Source organism: Pteronotus mesoamericanus, unplaced genomic scaffold (genome assembly GCF_021234165.1).
Source record: "Pteronotus mesoamericanus isolate MK-2021 breed Mesoamerican mustached bat unplaced genomic scaffold, CSHL_Meso_final contig_74, whole genome shotgun sequence".
NCBI classification, from domain to species: domain Eukaryota; kingdom Metazoa; phylum Chordata; class Mammalia; order Chiroptera; family Mormoopidae; genus Pteronotus; species Pteronotus mesoamericanus.
In genome coordinates, this window is record NW_026555247.1 from 13,206,070 (window position 1) to 13,226,607 (window position 20,538).

At 37.1% G+C, this 20,538-nt stretch overlaps 1 protein-coding gene across 1 annotated transcript in view; it reads left to right on the forward strand.

Annotated features, from left to right (window-relative positions):
* LOC129078874 (desmoglein-1-like) overlaps positions 1-17,850 on the forward strand; it is a 36,768-nt gene extending 18,918 nt beyond the window's left edge. Inside the window, exons 10-15 of the mRNA XM_054583846.1 lie at positions 1,073-1,212; positions 5,365-5,673; positions 9,409-9,542; positions 9,876-9,939; positions 14,299-14,507; positions 16,783-17,850. Coding sequence (XP_054439821.1) covers positions 1,073-1,212; positions 5,365-5,673; positions 9,409-9,542; positions 9,876-9,939; positions 14,299-14,507; positions 16,783-17,844 — 1,918 coding nt within the window. The 3' untranslated portion in view covers positions 17,845-17,850. The remainder of the gene's footprint in view (positions 1-1,072; positions 1,213-5,364; positions 5,674-9,408; positions 9,543-9,875; positions 9,940-14,298; positions 14,508-16,782) is intronic.
* The last annotated feature ends 2,688 nt before the right edge of the window (positions 17,851-20,538 follow it).

Below are 20,538 nucleotides of genomic sequence, written 5' to 3' on the forward strand. Positions count from 1 at the left end.
AGAGTTTGACACTCCTGTGCTTATATATTTTATTGCCCAATTAGCTGATTACCACATATCAAGGTTGTTTACCCTGGAAGATTTTATGGACTGATTTCCCCATTGGAAATTTGCCCAGATTGAAATCCACTAGATTTAGTTACTCTCTTTTCTTTAATCAGCACTTATGTTATACGCATGTGCTTGGGACCAAGCATTACAGTGAGGGAAAAGCCTCCCAAATGGGCTCTGTAAGTTTGCTCTCTGCGCTCTTCTCACACTGTGTGAGTAGTTCTGATCTGTCTCTTATCACACTGGGCCACCATTGCCGATAAACTCTCTTGTGCCCTGCAGATGTGAGTTCATGGAGGGCGGGTCACCCTCCAACCCACCACCCTGTTCCCCTTAAAGTTCTGCTCCCTGAGTTTAGCAGAATGCCTGACACAGAGAGTTACTGCCCAGTGCTTCCTTAACAAATGTAAATGAGGGGAGGAAAGGAGTGATGTGAAAGATGAGGAGAGAAAAGAGGATAGAAAACAGGACAGAAGCACAAGGAAAGGACAAACATAGTTTGGAATTCAACAGAAGCCCTGTGAAGTCATTGTGTATGTGGAGAGGGGGGGTGGAAATAGGGAGGGGATGACGGCCAAGCTAATGATGAAGTAACTTCTTTGGTGAGAGAATGATCTAGAATTATTATGAGCTCTCGAGAAGTCCTAGGATCTGGGTCTTCCACAATAACTCAGGTGTTTCCAATGTCAAAGCAAAATGCAAGCATTAAAGGAAAATTCCAATATCCAAGTGGGCCTAAGAGGCATTCCATCAGAAGTGGCTGCTCAGAAACTCTTCTTTCTTAAATTTACTTCTTTGTCTCTTTATTAGTGTTCTCAATTAGCTGGAATTGACCTGAAAAAAAAATTGACTCCAATAATGAGAAATATCCAGAGGTTACAAGTACTGACTTACTGAATGGAAACATATGTTTTATAAATGAAATCTCTCAGTCTCTCTCTCTCTCTTTCTCTCTCTCTCCACCCCCCTCTCATCTTTTAGAGAGCTAAAATTAATTTGTGCTCTTAACTTTCAAATACAGATATGTAATGGGAAATAACCCAGCAAATATGCTCGCCGTTGACTCAAAGACAGGCATAATTACTTTGAGAAATAAAGTTACCTGGGATCAATATAATATGCTTAATGGAAGATATGAAGGAACAATTCTGTCTATAGATGGTAAGAGAGTAATTTATTTTTTCCTCCTAAGAAGTTATACAAAGAAGTTTTATATATATATATATATATATATATATATACACACACACACACACATATATGTTATATATGTTATATATTCAGAAATGAAAATCTTAATAACTGTATTTTGAAGTAATGCTTTTTCCAACAAAAGTCCTTATATTGAGTATTATAAAATGAAATCTTTATTGATATTAAAGCAATTAGTGGATAAGACCATAAGCTCTTGAGTGAGACTGGTTTGGTATCTTGTACCATCACTTACTAGATATGGGATTTTAGAGATGTTATTTAATCCTTTTATCCCTCAGTCTTCAATACAGATTTAAAGAGTTACTATATGTAAAGCTCTTAGAGTTTCAAAAAATATTAGTTTTTATTAATGTAAGTAATTAAAATTTTTAAATTGTATGTATTGTAAAATTAATACACCAGAAACCAATCTAACTTAACTTTAAATAGTCTTTAAAAAATTGATGTAAAACTTTGTGTAACCATTTTGGAAGTAGTATGCTTATATTACTTTTCAAAACAGTGAAATTAAATTAGGCTGGTCACTGAAGGAGGAAAGTTCCTGAGGGCAGTTCTAGTAGCAATACTTGCTACTTTAGCGGCTCTTCCTCTCTTCTTTCTCCCTCTATTTTCCCTCTTTCAATCATCTTAAAAAAGGGTTAACAATTTCCACTATCTGTATGGATTAACAAAAAAAGATAACATTTCTTTAAAGTTATTCAATAATTCAGAATTTGTACAAAATTGTAATGATTTTTCCACAGTCAAAATAACGTAATTTTAAAACTATGTATTGCAAATAGAAATGTGATCCCATCCATCAATAAACCTAATTTAGATTCAGTACTGAAATAGGCTTAAGTAATTGCTAGTTTACTCCTTTTATTACATCCAACATCAAGCTTAATTGGGACATGAAGGGAAAAATGGAACTTAGCTTACAAAATTGTTAGGTTTATGGCAAGCAGAAAGCATGCCTTTTCTCAATAAAAACTGCAACCTTCTGGAGATAAATATTATATGTGATGATAATGATAAAAATAATAACAAAACAATAACAGTAGAATCAGCAGGGCTGAGATGAAAAGCATGGGCTTTGATATCATGGTCTGGATTTATGCTTGTCTCTCTTATGTGCTTCCATGGATATCTTTATTCATTTATTTTGAAACTATATATTGAATCGCAACCAAATGTCAGCCATTGTACCAGGCTCTAGGATTACATCAATGGACAACAGCTGTCAAGAGAGCTGACATTTTTATTAATATAACAGAGATTAAAACAATCATGTCCAACAAAATCATTCCTTTATTTTTACCAAATTTGAATAATCTTAGGAAAATCTCTAAATATAAAAGACTGAATACACATAAATATTACTTATAGCACCATCTATGATAATTAAATATTGAGGGCAATATCAATTATAGGTAACTGAGTAGACAAACCATCATCCACTTCATACAAAACTATAGACATCAGAAACTCTTTTAATGAAATGCTTTTTTTAAACATGGAAGAATTCTTACAATGCAAAGTAAAAAATATAAAATGGAATGAGCCATATGATCTATCAATGAAACTTAAATAAGTAAATTTTATGCATTATAATTAAGGCCAAAAGATAATACAACGGAGTATTAACACAGTCCTTGGGTAGTGCTACAATGGGCCTGTGTTTGTCTTTGTTTCTGTTTCGTTCTTTATATAATTCTATACTTTTCAAATTATATGCATTATCCAACTATATCCAACTATAATGTAAGGAAATATTCCAACCGTGTTACTAATAATAACTAATAATAAGGTTGAGTATAGTATTTCAAACAGTTCAGAGTATATGCTATGCACATGTAAATTGTCACAGTAGGTACATAAATATTGCTATTTCTCTTTCCTTGTAGTTGGACGAAAGGTACTTAGCTTTAGATGACCTGAGTTCATAGAGAGGAGTAGTGCAGTATGTATATAATTTGAATAATACATCATATTCTCTTTCATAAAAAATATGCTACGATGACTTTTGCAGCACTCTTAGCTTCATAAATATGGATTGCATGACATTTAAAAGATTAAGGGTTCAAAATATTACAAACAGTTTACATGGTTCAAAAGCATGTAAGATAATAGAAAAAGGGCTGGTGAATGTGGGTAATGGGGAGATGTTGGTCAAAAACTACAGACTTCCAGTTACTAAATAAATATGTTCTGCAGATCTAATGCACAGCTTTGCGATTATAAATAAAAATGCCATATTATGTACTTGAAAGAGATAATCTTAAATTTTCTCACCACAGGAGAAAGAAAAGGTATCCTTGTGATATGATAGAAATGTTAGCTAACACAGTCATGGTAGTAATCAAACGAGACTGCGTAAGTGTATCAAAACATCACATTGTACACTTTAAATTTACATGACGTTACATGTCCATTACAATATCTCAATAACATAGGGGGAATAGAGAGCAAAAACAAAGGTTATTATGGAATTTTAAAAAATTGCTTCAATGATAACCACTTGTAAATAACTGCAAGTGGGCTAGAGAAAAGGCTAATGTTCCATCAACATTACTCCCACACTGCAGCAGGGATAGAATTGACCACTGAAGTCTGGCCTGCTAACATATGTTGATAAAGAAACTCCTACATGGTACATGCCACCTTTGGAAATTTCACCTCTCAAGGAGAAGACAGTCGTACCTGGAACTCTCAGTAATGTGGCTTTTCTGTAGTGAGCAACTGCTAACCAGGAATCGTCAGCTTCAAATTCTACAGAAAATAAATAGTGCAGGTGTGATGAATAAATCCCTTTTAAGATAACTTAGGAAACAATAGTTAGATCAACTACATAAAAAATACAAATGCAAGTAGTTTCTATTCATTTAAATAGGTGTAAAGTATGACTGACTTTTTAAATCAAAGGTGAATGGTTGTAGCAATGTGTTTTTAATATTGTCTTGAGCAACTTTTCATTTAAAATTATCTTTTTTATCACCACACACATATACTATTTTTTGGTTAAATTATTATAGAATGAATATATGATTATTTTGATAGCATTTAATGGTCCAATTTTATTACAAGGACTCAAATATAGACTCAAATGTATTTCTTACTCAATTGTATTGAGGTGTAATTCACATTTAAAAAACACACTCTTTTTAAGTATAGAGCTTGATGACTGTTGGCAGATGTATACATCCATATATATTGTACATTGCCATGAACAAGACCTAGAACATACTCATCATCATAAGGAGTTCCCTTTTGCAGTCATTACCACAGCTCTGCTTCCAGGCACCTGCTGATCTAAATGCAGATGCATTTTGATGTACTGCCCTTTGTATCACGTGCACTCAAAATCAGCCCACTGTTTTGAAATGCTGGTTGCCTGGTTGATTAGTTTGTTGGCTGGTTGGATGAATTAAACAGCAAGTGTGGAGCAATTACATGGAAACAAATAAAAAATGTTCTTATCCCAGTATTTAGTCAAGGAACACAATGCTTTACTGAAACTTTGAAGGACAAGAAGAAAGAAATTTGGAATATCTGTTTATGAAACTAAGGTGTTTCACCTTCTAATTAAATTGAAAATTTGCCCCCACCTCCAATAGTGCCAGTTCCCTCTCCTATGAGTTATTGGTTGTGAGTTTGAGAATATGCTGCTTTATCACTAAGAAACTTTTGTAGAATTGATTTACCAACTTGCTGAAAATCTGTTCATTTTGTCAGTTCATAAAAGGAAAAGAACAAATACAGTTGAGGAAGAAAGACAATAAAACAGCAACGGAAAACACCTAGCTCTAATATAAAAAAACAGCCCAGAAATGTCTCCACTGTGGCTTGTAATAAACCACTGGCCAATACTTACTTTCTGTGGCATCTACTATTTATGCTTCCCGACACATGAGACAGTTTTTCAAGAGCACTAATAGTCATAACGGTTTGATTTAAAAACTGAGTCACGAACAAGGGAAAATTTGGGAAGTTGCTGAATGGACGGGAATAAAGACATTGAAATAAGTATTGATGCAAAAAGAAAATAGTTTTGTATTGTCTAACATTTATTACACTAAATGTATAAAATATTTCTTCCACTTTTAAACCTTGTTTCAGATGCTCTTCAAAGAACTTGTACTGGTACGGTTATTGTGAACCTAGAAAATGGTGGCTGGGCCACTCCTGAACTTACTACAATAGTTACCCCTGTATACGTAGGTGAAACTACTACTTTTAAAGGTTCTGATAATGACTTTAACAATGAAGATGGAGGAGGTGGAGGAGGTGGAGGAGGTGGAGGAGGTGGAGAAGGTGGAGACGGTTTTCCAAGGGAGCCTATTGGATTCGTGCCCCTTTTCCCAGATAACGTACATTTTGGTCCTGCTGGCATTGGGCTACTCATCATGGGATTCTTGGTGCTAGGATGTAAGTACTTTAAGAGTCTAATTTCTGTGTCCCCACCTCAAAACAATTATGAGAAGTTTTTTGATTTCTTGATAAAATGTATTTTACAAATTCTTGTTTTATTAATTATCAAGATATTTCACTTGGTACTGGATTGATAAGATTAAAATATCTGCTACAGAGTGGAGGATAAAAATTTATTAGCATTCAATCTTAGTGTAATGGGAAGTCCCATAATAGGCAGGTCAAATTGCTATTTGAGCAAGGAAGACAATGAGAAACAATTGATTAAAACAGTCAGAAAAGCCTACATAGAGAAAGTAAATTCTCAGTTGGGTTTTAACAGAACTAACTTGATAAATAGAAAAAAGAAACACAATACAAGGAGAAAAAATATCAATGGGCAAACCCCCCAAGAATGAAGTGCTGGTTACTGACGTAAAGGATTCCAATAAGGAAGAAGAAAGGATGTGCAGGACTGTATTCTGACAGTTGAGACTAGAAAGATAAACAAGCACCAGACCATAGAGGGATTGGATGCTCTGCTAAGACTTAATAGAAGGCAGAGTTAAATGAATGTACAGTTAAACTTCAGCTCCTAAATGTAATTGTCTGAGTCATTCAATGGGTACATAACTTTCTGGGCCTCTATTTTGTCATCTGTTACCACGCAACATTGTTTTGATGATGAAATAGAAGTACCACACACAGAAACATTTATGGTCACTAGATAGACCTAGTCAACTATCTAGCCATGAAGGTGTAATATCGAACGGATTCTCTAAACAGTCTTCAAGAGTGCCTTGGATGATGACAGAAATTGGAGTGGAGATGAGCCAGGTCCTACAGTCTCTGAGGAATGAGAAAGAAAGCTCCAAAGCAATAGGTTGATATCTGCACATTACTATTAAATTAATGTAAACATTGCCGTTTTTTTAAGTATATAATCATAAAACCTTAGTGTCGAGCATGCCTCAGACATTATTTAATTAAAACATTTAAAACATATATACAAAATATGAAATCTAACAAGTCCACCTATGACATATCTTTTCTACCTTCATTTTTTTACATACATAAGCAGCTATACAATAATTCACACTAAATTTATTACTAAACTGGATTTCCTCCTATTTTAAATAACATTCACCTTTAAATTTTTGATCAAAATTGAATTCATCTCAACCACATAGACTATGGACATGCCTATAGCTCAGGTTAAAGTTGAGGCTATTTTTCCACAAGTGAAAATAAATTTCAAGCAACAAGATTTATATGTGAAATAATAAGATTTCATTCTTATTCCCTCATAAGAAATTGAAATGACCATGGAAAGTTCTATTAAAGAGAAGAAAGATTAAAAAAAATTCTTATCAAAATAAACCAAGGCAAGAAAATGCTAGCAAATTTGCAGAATGAAGCATAAAATATATATATGAAAAACCCTGGCTGGTGTGGCTCAGCAAATTGAGTGCTGGCCTGAAAATTGTAAGGCTGTACGTTTGATTCCTGGTTGAGGCATATGCCTGTGTTGCTGCACAGGTTCGCAGTTGGGGGTGTGTGAGAGGCAACCAATCCATGTTTCTCTCACACATTTCTCTCTCTCTCTTTCTCCTTCCCTTCCTCTCTCTCTAAAAATAAATAAATAAAATCTTTAAAAATATAGATATATGAGAAGACATAAAAAATTCTCTAATTTCCCATTTTTGAACAAATTAAATATCAATCAAAATTTTAAAGCTTTGAAATTAAATATTGTTCAAATTAAAAATTTACCAGGTGCTGATTATCTCTGCTGCAAAAATATATAACATTAACTTTAAGTCTGCTTTTTATATTGGTGACTACTTTTGGGTAATGTAGTTATTAAAAGATTTATAAAGTATATATAGGCTTTAGAGTTAAATACCTCTAGATTCAAAGCTATCTCTAAGCCTGGCATGTTTTCAGGAAAGCAAACACCTGGAATTATCTTTCTCCATTTTTTCTTCTTCCCTCTCTCACTCTTTTTTAGAAAAAAAAAATGTTTATATTATTTATTACACTAAAAAACACAAACACTAATAATAATGCCTTGTGGCTTAACTCCATGGAGTTAAATACATTAACAATAATTTGCATACAACAATACAGTTTCCTTAACACCATAGAGAAATCATTTCACGTGCACATTTTCAACATGTTATGCATCTGTGATTCAGAAGTAACCTTGAACATTTTAAACAGCAAAAATACACAAAACAGTTACAAGCAAAAATAATGCAGGCAAAGTGCCCCGTGCTTTTATTCAGAGACACACCACAGAAATCTCGGGTTAAGAGAACTTTAAAAACTGTTTGGTGGTTAAGAATATTTGAGGGGGGAGTGGAGAGAATAACAGCTTTCCCTTTGGCTTAAGAGAGTCAACAGTTAGAAGTCATTGAACCTGGAGCTAGAAGCCCCGAGGAGCCAGAACTCTGAGGCAGGAAACAGCATGGCCAGGAGCTGGGTTGTCTCTTCCCTCCCTTCTCCAGGCCCAGCCAGGGTCCCTCCTTGAAGATGCTGCTGAGGTCACTTGTCTTTCAGAAGGGTAATCACGCCATGGGGAAGTGACGCTTTCATCTTAGTAGCTGCAATGAACCGTGATCTGTGAGATGCTCTGCCATTTTAAAGCACAAATGTCTGTATCCCAGCAGATAAACAGGCTGCACTGCTGGGAGTCTGAGCGCAACGCCTGCTGCCCGCCAGTCAGTGGCGCTGCGAGCAGGAAGCCAGGGAGGGGCCTAGCAGCCTGGAGGCAGCTGCCATGGGCTCCCAGAGCTGACTGTGGTCGCCCGCTACCATCAGTCACAGTCAGAGCTCTGCTGTTTTCTTGGCCTTAGACTCTCACTGAAGGCTTTTCATGAAAACCCCATCCCTAGGAATACATTTGGGGCACAACACATTGTCCTCCAGCTGCGGGGGGAGTGGCAGGCAGGTAGCAAGAAGAGTGCAGGCACTTTCTCCTGTTTCTCAGGAACCCAGGCTTGCCCAGCACTTCCCTCTGCCTCCTGCTCTCCTTCCTGCGCTCCTCCTGACCCACCCCACCCTGCTTTCTTCTTCTTTCCCTCCTGCCTCACTTGTAAAAAATGTACAAGTCCTTTCCTCCATACACCTGTTAATTCCAAATCCTTGTTTAAGACCATATTATGTTAAAAACCCTGGGAGAGAAACACACAGATAAGAAAAATCCAGTTGCTTAATAGTAAAAGATATTGGTAAGCAGTGTAATGTTCTCTCTTTCTGCATGAGTAAGTTCAAGAAAAGAGATCTGTCTACAGGCCAATAATAGCCTCCGAGGGGATAATTGCTTGAAGCCTGAGTAAGACGTTCCTTTGGAGATAAAAGGGCAGGCATGTGTGAACGGACAAATATAAAGACGGGGAAGAGGAAAAGGAAAAATCAGACCTATGGACGAGTCTTTCCAGCTTTCTTTTTTCTCCCCTTTACTATTTTCCTGAGTAATGACAGGGGGAAGACGCATCTGTTTCAATAGTATAATGCTATCTGCAATCTGAATCCCATATTACAAATTAAAATGGATTGTCACCTAGTATAGTGAAGCTCACAGTGATTCTGATAGCTCACCGTTACTCAGGTTATTTTCTGAAACTTCATAATGATTTTAGGACCAAATAGGGTTATATTAAGGGTTCAAATTTAATAACGAAAAGCAAGTTGTTTGGTTTTACTATGGCCCCGCTGCTAATTTCAATATTCCCATCCTCTCACCATCAGTGGTCCCATTTCTGTTGACCTATCTTGATTGTGGAGGTGCCCCTGGTGGGGGAGCCGGCTTTGAGCCTGTTCCTGAATGTTCAGATGGAGCAATTCAGTCATGGGCAGTAGAAGGACCACAGCCTCAGCTCACGGTAAGTGTCCATCTGTAAGAAACGGCCTACGGTCGTCACCTAAACTCAGCCCTGTGCTCATGAAACCAGATGTGGGAGGTCACTGCCAGTCTATGCTGTTCTCTGTTCTGGGCTAACGGGTGGGGAAAATGGAGAGAAATCAGAGGCGCCTCACAATTCGGTGGAAGTAACCAGGGGAGGCTTTCTGAATGAGGTTCCTGTTTAAATGGATTTTGAAAGGTTCCTCAGTAGTATTCATTCAGAAAATCTGAGCTAATTTGACAATTAACCCAATGTGTGACTATAGAGTCAAAAGTCAATACAAATGGGAAAATGCTGTTTCTTGTCTTTTAGGATTTGACCGCTTTCCCTGTACCACTGGATAATGCAAATGTGATTGAATGTATTGACAATTCAGGTAATATTTTATTTTTTTATTTTCAATAACACAAATGACTTAGAAGTCATTATGTTTTCTCTTAGTATACTTCACTATTTCTCAATTGTTTTCTTTGTCTTTAAAATGTTTCTATTATTTCTTCTTAAACATATGATTTGCAAATTAAATAAGGGAAAATCTACAGTAAATATTATTTTTAAGTGTTGAATTTTTTTACATCATTCTCAATCATTAGAAAGTACTTAAGAGATGACCTGATTAAGATGTCTGTAAATAAGAAAGAATAACTAAATCATAAACACAAGTTAATTTTTTTGGTTCAAAAGAGCAAATCTTATTTACCCCCAAAATACTAATTAGAATTAAAGTATGTTTCAGTTAAAATAAATCTGTGCTTATTTATTGAGATTAAATCTACTACCAAAATATACTGATTAGAGATAAAGTGCAATGCCATTAAAATATATCTGTGCTCATTTATTGAGACTAGAATTAACCCCCACAATTCATGAATGATTTAAATTCACTCTGACTTCAGCTGCTATCGTGACAAAATTTAATACTGCATCCAATCTTCATGTCACCGTCAACGTTGACCTAAAAAGCTTTGCCCCATTTATCAAAATGAAAGTGAATGTGTGAAACTCTATCAAAATCTTTTAAAGCTCTCACCTGAGGGTGTGTGCATGTGGTAGAGTTACTCCTTGCACGTGGGTAAAACTCTCAGTACGATTTAATTTACAGCAGAGGTCTAGACCAATTCATAGGCAGACACCAGGAACAATTAGATTTTCACAATAAGTAAATAACTACCACTCCCATAAAAACAGTTAACTTTTAAAAACTTCTTATGCCTTTGAAAAGAGTTGCATCAGCTTTCCTTTTTTCAAGGTAAGTAACTATTATTGATTCTCTTATTTTTCCCTCAGGCTTTTTCAAACCTGTAATCATGACTTTTCTACTTTGAACTCTTTAATATGCAAGAGTCACAGGATGTTTGTAACTTGTAGACTGGACTTTATTCAAGAACTGGACATGCCAATCTTTAAAACTATTTCTCTTCCTCATGTATTAACTTTTGTTAATGACACCTGCCTCCCCCCCACCGCAGAAGCAGAAAATCATCTTCTTATATCTCCGTATTCATTGATATCCAATCAGTTCTCAAGACTTGTCAAATCCTCCAGGATTTATTTACGCCTTTATTCTCTCATTAAGTCTCAAACTGTTACCCAAACCTTGAAGAGAGCACAGTGAGAGGCACCAAAGTAAGAGAAGTATGGAAAACACACCGACCCTAAAATCAAGACCTTTCCAATCCTCAAGCAGGGGACGCCTATCCCATGTCAACACGCGCCTGTCCATCGCACTCCCACGGTGCAGACCGTCGTTGTAGCTCACAGACCCAGAATACTGCCAGACTTCCAGTCACTCCTCACGTCCAAGTGCAGGTTCCAGAGCCCACGCAAACCTCTCCCCTCACCACAGCCATGGCTGCTTCTCTGAGAGCCGTCATTCAGGGCCTTCGCTGGAGGTTCTGTGCTTCTCGTATATTGGGGTGTTCTCATCCTATTTAACTTTTTGAATTTAGGATATTTCCCCCCAATTTTTGTTACTTTAAAATTAAAATATTATAGTAACTATGTATGGTGCCAGCTAGTACTTGCGAATTTCAAGGAAACACTGTAAAGTATATGATGGTTTAATCGATGTGTTGTAAACCTGAAACTAAACAAAATAATATTGAAGGTAAGCTGTAACTGAAAGAAATTTTTTTAATTTTTTATTTAATAATTTTTATTGCATTTTTTTATTACCATTTAGTCCCTTTATATCTCTTTCCCATCTGTAATCACCACACTGTTGTTCATGTCGATGAGCCCATGAAAATTAAAAATGAATAGGCAGATTTCCAGTCAAGATAGAGGCATCTGTAAACGAAGCTTGCCTCCTCGTACAACATCAAAATTACAACTAAATTATAGAATAACCATCGCTCTGAACCATCAGAAATAGAGTTTAATGGAAGTCTGACAACTATGGAATTAAAGAAACCACATCCATCCAGACTGGTAGGAGGGGTGGAGATGCAGAACAGACTGGACCCACACTCATGTGTGGTGGATAAAAATTTGGTAGGGATGCCTCAGGAGAAAGTAGTCCCAGCCATACACCAGGACCCCCAGACCGGGGTTCCAGTGCTGGGAGGATATGTCAACATTACTTCTGGCTGCAAAAACCAGAGGGGATTGAGTCAGTGGAAGAAAATCCTGGAGTTTTAATAGTTCCTCCTAATGAACCTACACACGGACTTACTCAGACTCACTCCCTCTGAGCTCCAGCACCACGGTAGCAGCTTGAAAGGTACCAGTGGCATACAGGGAGGAACTGAAGTGTCTGGCATCAAGGTGAGAGCTAAGGGACAGCTTTCTCCCAGAGAAAAAAGTAGGTAGAGACCACTGTCCTTTTTCTGAACACTATTCCCACAGAGCCACAGAGCCAGCAGCCAGGTGCCATATCTGATACTCCATTACCTGGCTACTACTGTTTGCCCCACCTTGGAACTCCCCTGAAGCTCTGCCCCACCCAACTTAGAGTTACCAGTTGCTTTTCCATATGAATGGTTCCTGTTTCACAACTTCCTAAATCCTTTCAAACAAGCAAAAGCAAGCATCAGTGAGTACTGCCCCCCACCCTTCTCCCACCCCACTCTCATACCTTTTGCTAAGTGACCTCAGGGCCAATATTAGAAGCAGTCATTCTAGATTTACAGCTTGGCTTCAAATAGGAATTTCCAAGCCCAGCAAAAGTAGCAGCCATCTCAGATTGCTTTGTAGCTCTAGAGGGTGGTCCAGGCAAAACACAGGCTGACCTTGGCCTATACAACCCAGAAAACCCCAGGGCCTGCTCACCCAGTGGACAGCTACAGATCACATTGGAGGACCACAACCCTGACCCTGCACAACTGATCCTCCATGGACGGCAGAGGTTGGTAGTCTGTGGTCACAGCCAGTCCTTGCAGCTGACTGGCTTGGATAAATCCTCCCATTGACCTGCCAACAGCAATCAAAGCTCAACTACAAGAGGAGGGTGTACTCAGCCTACACAAAAGATGCACCTCAAATACCCTGCTTGGATAATGGGGAGGCTGTGCCACTGGACCCTACAGAACACCTACTATATTAGGCCATGCTATGAGGACAGGGAGTCATAGCAGCTCTACTTAATATGTAAAACAAATACAGGAAGGTTGCCAAAGCGAGGAGACAAAGAAACATGGCCCAAATGAAAGGACAAGTCAAAATTCCAGAAAAAAAGCTTAGTGAAATGAAGATAAGCAATCAATCAGATGCAGAGTTCAAGAAACTATTTATAAGGATTCTCAAGGAACTTAATGAGGACCTCAGCAGCATAAAAAAGACCAGTTGGAAATGAAGGATACACTAATTGAAATAAAGGACAATTTACAGGAAAAAAACAGTAGAATGGATGGAGCTGAGAATTAGATCAATGACTTGGAACACAAGGAAGCAAAAAATAACCATGCAGAACAACAACAAGAAAAAATCCAAAAAAAGATGATAGGATAAACAACCACTGGGACATCTTTAAGAAGTCAAAAATTCGCATCATAGGGGTGCCAGAAGGAGAAGAGAAAGAATAAGAAATCAGAAATCTATCTGAAAAAATAGTGAAGGAAAACTTCCCTAATTTGGTGAAGGAAATAGACATTCAGGTCCAGGAAGTACAGAGAGTCCCAATTATGATAGATGTAAAGAGTCCCACTCCAAGACATGTCACTATTAAAAGGCCAAAGGTTAAAGATTAAAAGAGACTCTTAAAAGCAAGAGAAAAGAAGTTAGTTATTGGAAGGTTGCCAGATGGGAGGGGGTAGGGAGAGAATGGGTGAAGAGGTGAGGGGATTAAGAAGTATAAAAAGATAGTTACAGAATAGCCTTGAGGATGTACAATATAGGAAATGGAGTAGCCAAAGAACTTATATGTATGACCCATGGACATGAACATGAAATTGGGACAACTAATAGTATAAATAATAAAGTATACTTAAAAGTACAGTTAAAAACAAATAATAAGTAAATAAAATAATCTCCAAAGTTGTTACCACTATGTAGCTCCTCTCTCCTAGTCAATATATAGTTACCAATGAATAATTTAAAACAATAATTAAGAAATTAATTGATAATATTTTGAACTTTATATCACATTTTTCATTCCTGTATTTAGATTTTGCCTTCAGTTTTTTCCTTGGCTCACAAATGCATACTTAGATGAAAAAACCATACATTAAAGTAAGTCACTGATTTTCAGTCTATAACACACTACATGAAGTAAATTTAATTTGATTTACACTTTCAGGGGTTTACACAAATGAGTATGGCGGTAGAGAAATGCAAGATATGGGAGGAGAAGAAAGAACAACAGGATTTGAACTAACCGATGCAGTTAAAACATCAGGAGCACCTGACACATGTCAAGAATACTCTGGAACATTCAGAAGAAATTCTATGAGGGAGTGTCGAGAAGGAGGTCTGAATATGGACTTCATGGAAAGTTACTTCTGTCAGGTAAGGGCTCTAGCCCCCATGCCTTCCTGTCCATCCCGCACTGCTGTGCTCTAGGTTCCCACTATTTCCCAATGGGGCTTTAGCAGGCATCTCCTAGCTGGGCTTCCAGCCTCGAGTCTTTAAATGCCTGGAGATCCATAGTACTGCTAAATAATACAGCTAAAACTCTGACTGCAGCCTGTTACTCCCCCACTTAGAAACAGGCAATGACTCCCATCTATGTTTTGTCTATGGCATCAAGTCCAAGAAGACAAATAAGCCTATTTGCAAATTGGCCCCTGCCCTCACATCTCCAATTACTCCTTACTACTAATTCCACTTGCCAAGTGCCTTTGCCTTTGTCACACCAGTCTGTTGCCCTCCATGTCTTTGTTTACTCTGTGCCTATACTGGAATGCTTTTATCTGGTCATCTCTGTCCTAAGTCCCTACCCATCTTTCAAGACCCTGTTTCAAATATGACTGCTTCTGAAGTTTTATTGTTGTCCATTTCACTGAAAATAGAATTGGTGTTTCCTTACTTGTATTTCTATAGTACACGTTCTCCCCAGTTTACAATGGGGTCATATCCCCTTAAGCCCATGATAAGTTGAAAAGAGGTAAATTGAAAGTTCATTAATACACCTGACCTAACAAACATCCAAGCTTGGCCTAGCTGGTTTCTACTGAATGGACATCACTTTTACACTATCATAAATCAAATAATTGTTAAGTCATTCCATTGTACATCAGGGACCTTTTATTCTTTGTTTGTACATTTAATAGAACATACCTTTGCTAAAATCTGTTGGTTTATATGTTACTACACTTTTTGGTACCTCAAATACATGCTCTCTATATTGTGTTTCCAGTACCTAGCTCAGTTCCAGGCACATAATAAACATGCAATAAAAGTTGGTTCAAGAGCTATAGTACAATTCCAGAACATTCTAAGAACCAGTAAGAATTAATTTAGCCATCCGCAGGTAGAGACAGAATTGCCCGTGGTTACACGCCATGTGATATTTAAGCTTTAAGGAATTTACTGCCCTTGAAAAATTTATGTCCTTCTATATTCTGGCAAAATGCCTTCATGAGCTCTCCTAAGGGTTTAGATGGTGGGTGATATTTTGAAATAAGATACTAGTATAAGCCTTTCAAATCTGAGTAGATAATAACGAGGTCTGTTGCTGAAATCGATAGGAATGCTTTCTATCCAGACCCCAACAAATTAATATATGTTAATTCATATGTTCATGAAAAGTACAATTCTGCCTCCCAGCTTTTGCACTTACAGCTCCTTCTGCCCACAACATTCTATCTGCTGTACTCACAACCATTTGATTCAAATTTCTGATCAAACATCACTTTTGGAAATGCCATCCTTGGCCATTCTACCTGAAAGATCAAATCCCATCACTTTCTATCCCTGTACCTTGTACTCACCTCCTGACAAATAAGTTTGTGTGTTGTCTGTCTCATACTACTAAATGTAAGCCCTACTAGAAAAGCTTTTATCTAGTTTTGTTTGTCACTTTTTTGCTAATTTCCTAATAGAGTGTATTGCAAAAGGTATGGACTCAAAACGTATTTGTGAATGAATGGCTCAGTGAGTTGGTTTTCTAACAAATGCATTTCTGATTCTTCACCTGAAAGCTTGCAGTCCATTATCATAAGCACTAAAGATAAACTAAAAGTATGCATGTCTGTGGGCTTTCATTTTGAATTGAAGGAGATTCTAGTTTTAAAATTTGTCCTTGGTCACCTTCAGTTTTCAATCCAAAAGTAGCATAGACCCAGAGTTAAATTTTTCTGTTGATTTGCTGAAAGAGCCACATGAAATAACTTTCACAGATTCACCATAATAACTAAATGAATAAAGGAAAGCACAATCCTGAAAAACTCAAATCAGCTATCTTTTCTAAATAAACCAAAAAAAAAAATACACAATTTGGTGAACTTCAAAATAAGCATTTTTAAGTACCTCCTTCTAACTTGCTTATAAAATATTTCATGTGATATTTTTTGTGTTTTTGTGTCCAAAGTACACTCTTATAAAGTCTATCTAAATATTTTTTTAAAATTCAAAATGTATATTGGAATTACAGTTAAAATAATTTCCAAGAAAATTCTTTCACCCTGTTGTATGGTTTTTAGAGCATTTTTATTAAATGTTAGGATTTTGTTTTTTATATTCTTCTTTGGTAATGCCCTGTAAAAAAAAATTAACTTAAGGACTTCTATTATTATTAAGTATGTACTCATGATTTCATTTCCTCTTTCCTCTACCAATTTAGAAAGCATATGCTTACGCAGATGAAGAAGAAGGACGACCATCCAATGACTGTTTGCTCATATATGATATTGAAGGTGTAGGTTCCCCTGCTGGCTCTGTGGGTTGTTGTAGCTTCATTGGAGAAGACTTTGATGACAGCTTCTTGGATACACTGGGGCCTAAATTTAAGAAGTTGGCAGATATCAGCCTGGGGAAAAGTGTTGAACCATATCCAGACCTTGATCCCTCATGGCCACCTGAGAGCACTGACCCGATTTACCCTCAGCAGGAAACAGAGCCCCTTGCTAGTGGACCCCCGCCCATCTCCCCACGTTACGGCACTACCACAGTCATTTCTGAGAGCACCTACCCCTCGGGACCTGGTGTACAGCATCCTATGCCTATTCCTGATCCTCTGGGCTATGGTAATGTCACTGTGACCGAGTCTTATGCCACCTCTGGCACTCTGAAGCCCTCTGTCCACTTTCATGATAATCGACATGCCTCTAACGTGGTGGTGACAGAGAGGGTGGTCGGCCCAATCTCTGGCGCCAATTTGCATGGAATGTTAGAGATGCCTGACTTGAGAGATGGGTCCAACGTTATAGTGACAGAAAGAGTAATTGCACCAAGTTCAGGTCTCCCCACCACTTTGACCATCCCTGATCCTAGAGAGTCTTCAAATGTGGTAGTGACAGAGAGAGTAATCCGACCCACTTCTGGCATGATGGGCAGTTTGGGTATGCACCCCGACCTGTCGAACGCCCACAATGTGATTGTGACCGAGAGGGTTGTCTCTGGCTCTGGCGTAACTGGAATTAGTGGCCCAGCTGGGATCATTGGAGGCAGTGGCACAGTCGGCAGTGGCTTCGTTGGCAGTGAAGCTGGAATCAGTGCCGGTGGTGCCGGGCTGAGCAGTCTGGGAGGAGGCGGGGGCCTGAGTAGCAGCATGTTGGGCACAGTCAGCAGTGGCCACATGAGGAGCTCCTCTGACCATCACTTTAGCCAGACCCTTGGATCTGCCTCTCCTACTACAGCCCGAAGTCGAATCACAAAGTACAGTACAGTACAGTATACTAAGTAGCCAGGATCCCAGCACAGTTTTCCTCAGTAATTGTGATTTAGGTTCAGTTCCCACCACCAAAAGCTAACAATGTCATTTATGATGCACAACTAGGTGCTAAGGTAATTGTGGAGCAAGAAGAAACCACAATGAGAAAAATAGATGGAAACAGTGCTGTTGAGCAAGAGCTCTCCTTGGCATTTGTAAACTTTTTTTTATATTAATACTACTGGAATCGTGACAGGGAACTAAAACTTTAGACGTCATGTTCTTTGCTTCTGTATGGTTTGTAGTGCATCTCTAGCATGTGGAAGAAATAAAACTCAGTTATGTAAAAACATGGGCTTTTCGATAGCAATTGACACAATTCTCTTGCTCTTTTTACATTTGCTATGTAGCTCAGGCAACATTTAAAAAGATCTAAACATGTCATATGTATTCATGTATGTGGGATGAATTTGAAATTTGTGGCAAATGCCCTGCCAATTTCACAGATAATATAAATAAAAAATCCAACCACATATCCAGACCATGGTTAACCACTAAAGAAAAAAGAATTTGGTTACATAGCGAAATCCACCAGCCAACAAGTACGCCTACTTAGTAATTGCACTAGATAAAATAAACCTCAAATAAGAAGTTCTTCTTGGGGAGCAGGGGGTGGAATTCTGTAAGAGTGGCAACAGTGTTAGATCCATTTTAGGTAAACTGTCAATGTCTGGGCCTGAATCTTGAGGTGGGGCTGCAGCTAAAACTTTTATGGAGTCAAGACTTGTCTGCTTCTAGTTTGTGTTCAGTGAGATGCAATCGTAATTGATATTGCCTACTGGTAAAGTTGCAGGATATCACACTCCTTTTCCCTTTTCACTGTGGCTCTGATTTAGTAAAGGGAACACCTGCCAGTTGTACCTTTTACATTGAAGCAGGTAACAACCGACGTGGTCACCCTCACCAGTGATAGACAACCTTGCAAGGAAGCAGAAGGGAACTGCACTGTACTTTCAGACTGTGTTTTTAGTGTTACTCATTTATATTCAGCTTCATTATTTCACATCTCCTAAGTTAAAATGGTTTACTTAAGCTGAGATGTATGGTTAAGCTTTGGGGAAATTTTTAAAACAGGATCTAAAATATAAGTTTTTACCACATGTTAAATGTTTAATGGGGAAACAGAATTGTTCAGTAAATAATATAGTACTATTAGTTCAAATTGAGTTTAGTACTTTTTTTAAAACACCCTCTGCTGCTATTTTGAAAGGATCAATTAGGAACTTATAACAGAGTTAAACTGTGTTAGCACAAATGAAATTATACTAGAGGCCCCTATTTCCTTATTCTGTCCCACTCCCAAGAATTTTCTCACTAGAATACATTTTCCATTCTTAATTTGACTTGTCAATACATTCTTGGCTTATATGCTCCAATTTATGGAATCCAAATTATATCTTATGCTATATTTTTCTAGCTTCAAAATTTAGTAATATACTATTTATAATATGTCGTTTCTGCATGTTTGCTCTTTAGTGTTGCCTGAGTAAATGTCTGTAAATAGAATTCAAGCATTCTTAGCCAGAGGTAAGTTTACCATTGCATGGTAGAGGAATGTCTTTCTCTTTTCAAAACTCAATATTATTATGAATTGACTAAAATAAAACTGGTATGACAAAATCTCCTAAGGATTATTACTCCCAGTTACTCAAATTTCCCAGAGTCCTACAAGATCAAAGAATATTCAACTTCCAACACATGTCAAAGAGGGCTGGGGAATGAATTATTTTACCTAGAGCTATTTTGTTCTATGTTACTGCAGATGATGTCAATATTTTCAAAGCCACAGAATACGTCTTATTTTAACTCTGTAGACTATGTAAAATTGTAATGTTCTGTAGAATGCAAAGTGCAGAGGTGTAAATAAAGTCATTCACTGGGAATCTTTCTTTTACTTCTTTCTCCCATTTGAGGCTTCCATTAGTGATGGGTACTTTTTCAAGAAATAAAGTCAAAGAGTATTGAAATATACTTTAGTATTATTATGTCCCAGAGTTTGGCAAAATAACATCATTACTAATTAAATATTACTTAATTAGTTAAAGGGAGTCTTTTCTGACCACAAGTATCCTATTTATTACTTTGATATGATATATCATCAAAAGTATTCTTGAGATTCCTGATATCTTTCAGATATGCTTTTTAGGTTGTCTATCCATTGCCAGAATGACCACCTTTAATAATTGTGATATTAAGATCCATTAGTTACATAAAACAATGGAACATGCAGAGAAAAAAATAGCAGTATTATTCATCAATTTTTCTAGGAAGATAATTTCAGTTAAAATTGTTTTTTGTTTTGGGTTTTTTTTTGTTTTGTTTTTAGGATTACAAATCGATATTCTAACATTTTATTCCTATTTTTTTAAATTACCTTTTAAGACATCGACCATTCTAACAGTTATTTGAAGGCATATTATTTTTCAATGAACAGCTTTTTCGGAAAATTTAATTCTTGCCTTTAGATGCTTTACTCTAATTCACAGGCCTTAGGTTTTTCCATACACCTAATAAAAGAAGTACAAATTATTTTATATGTGAATAGTTATCATTCAAATCCACGTTGCAAATGGAATTTCTGATCACTTTTCTCAACAAAAGAGAAGACATAATTTAAACGTTATATACACATAGTTCAAAGCAGTGTTTAATGTTTAGAAAGCATCT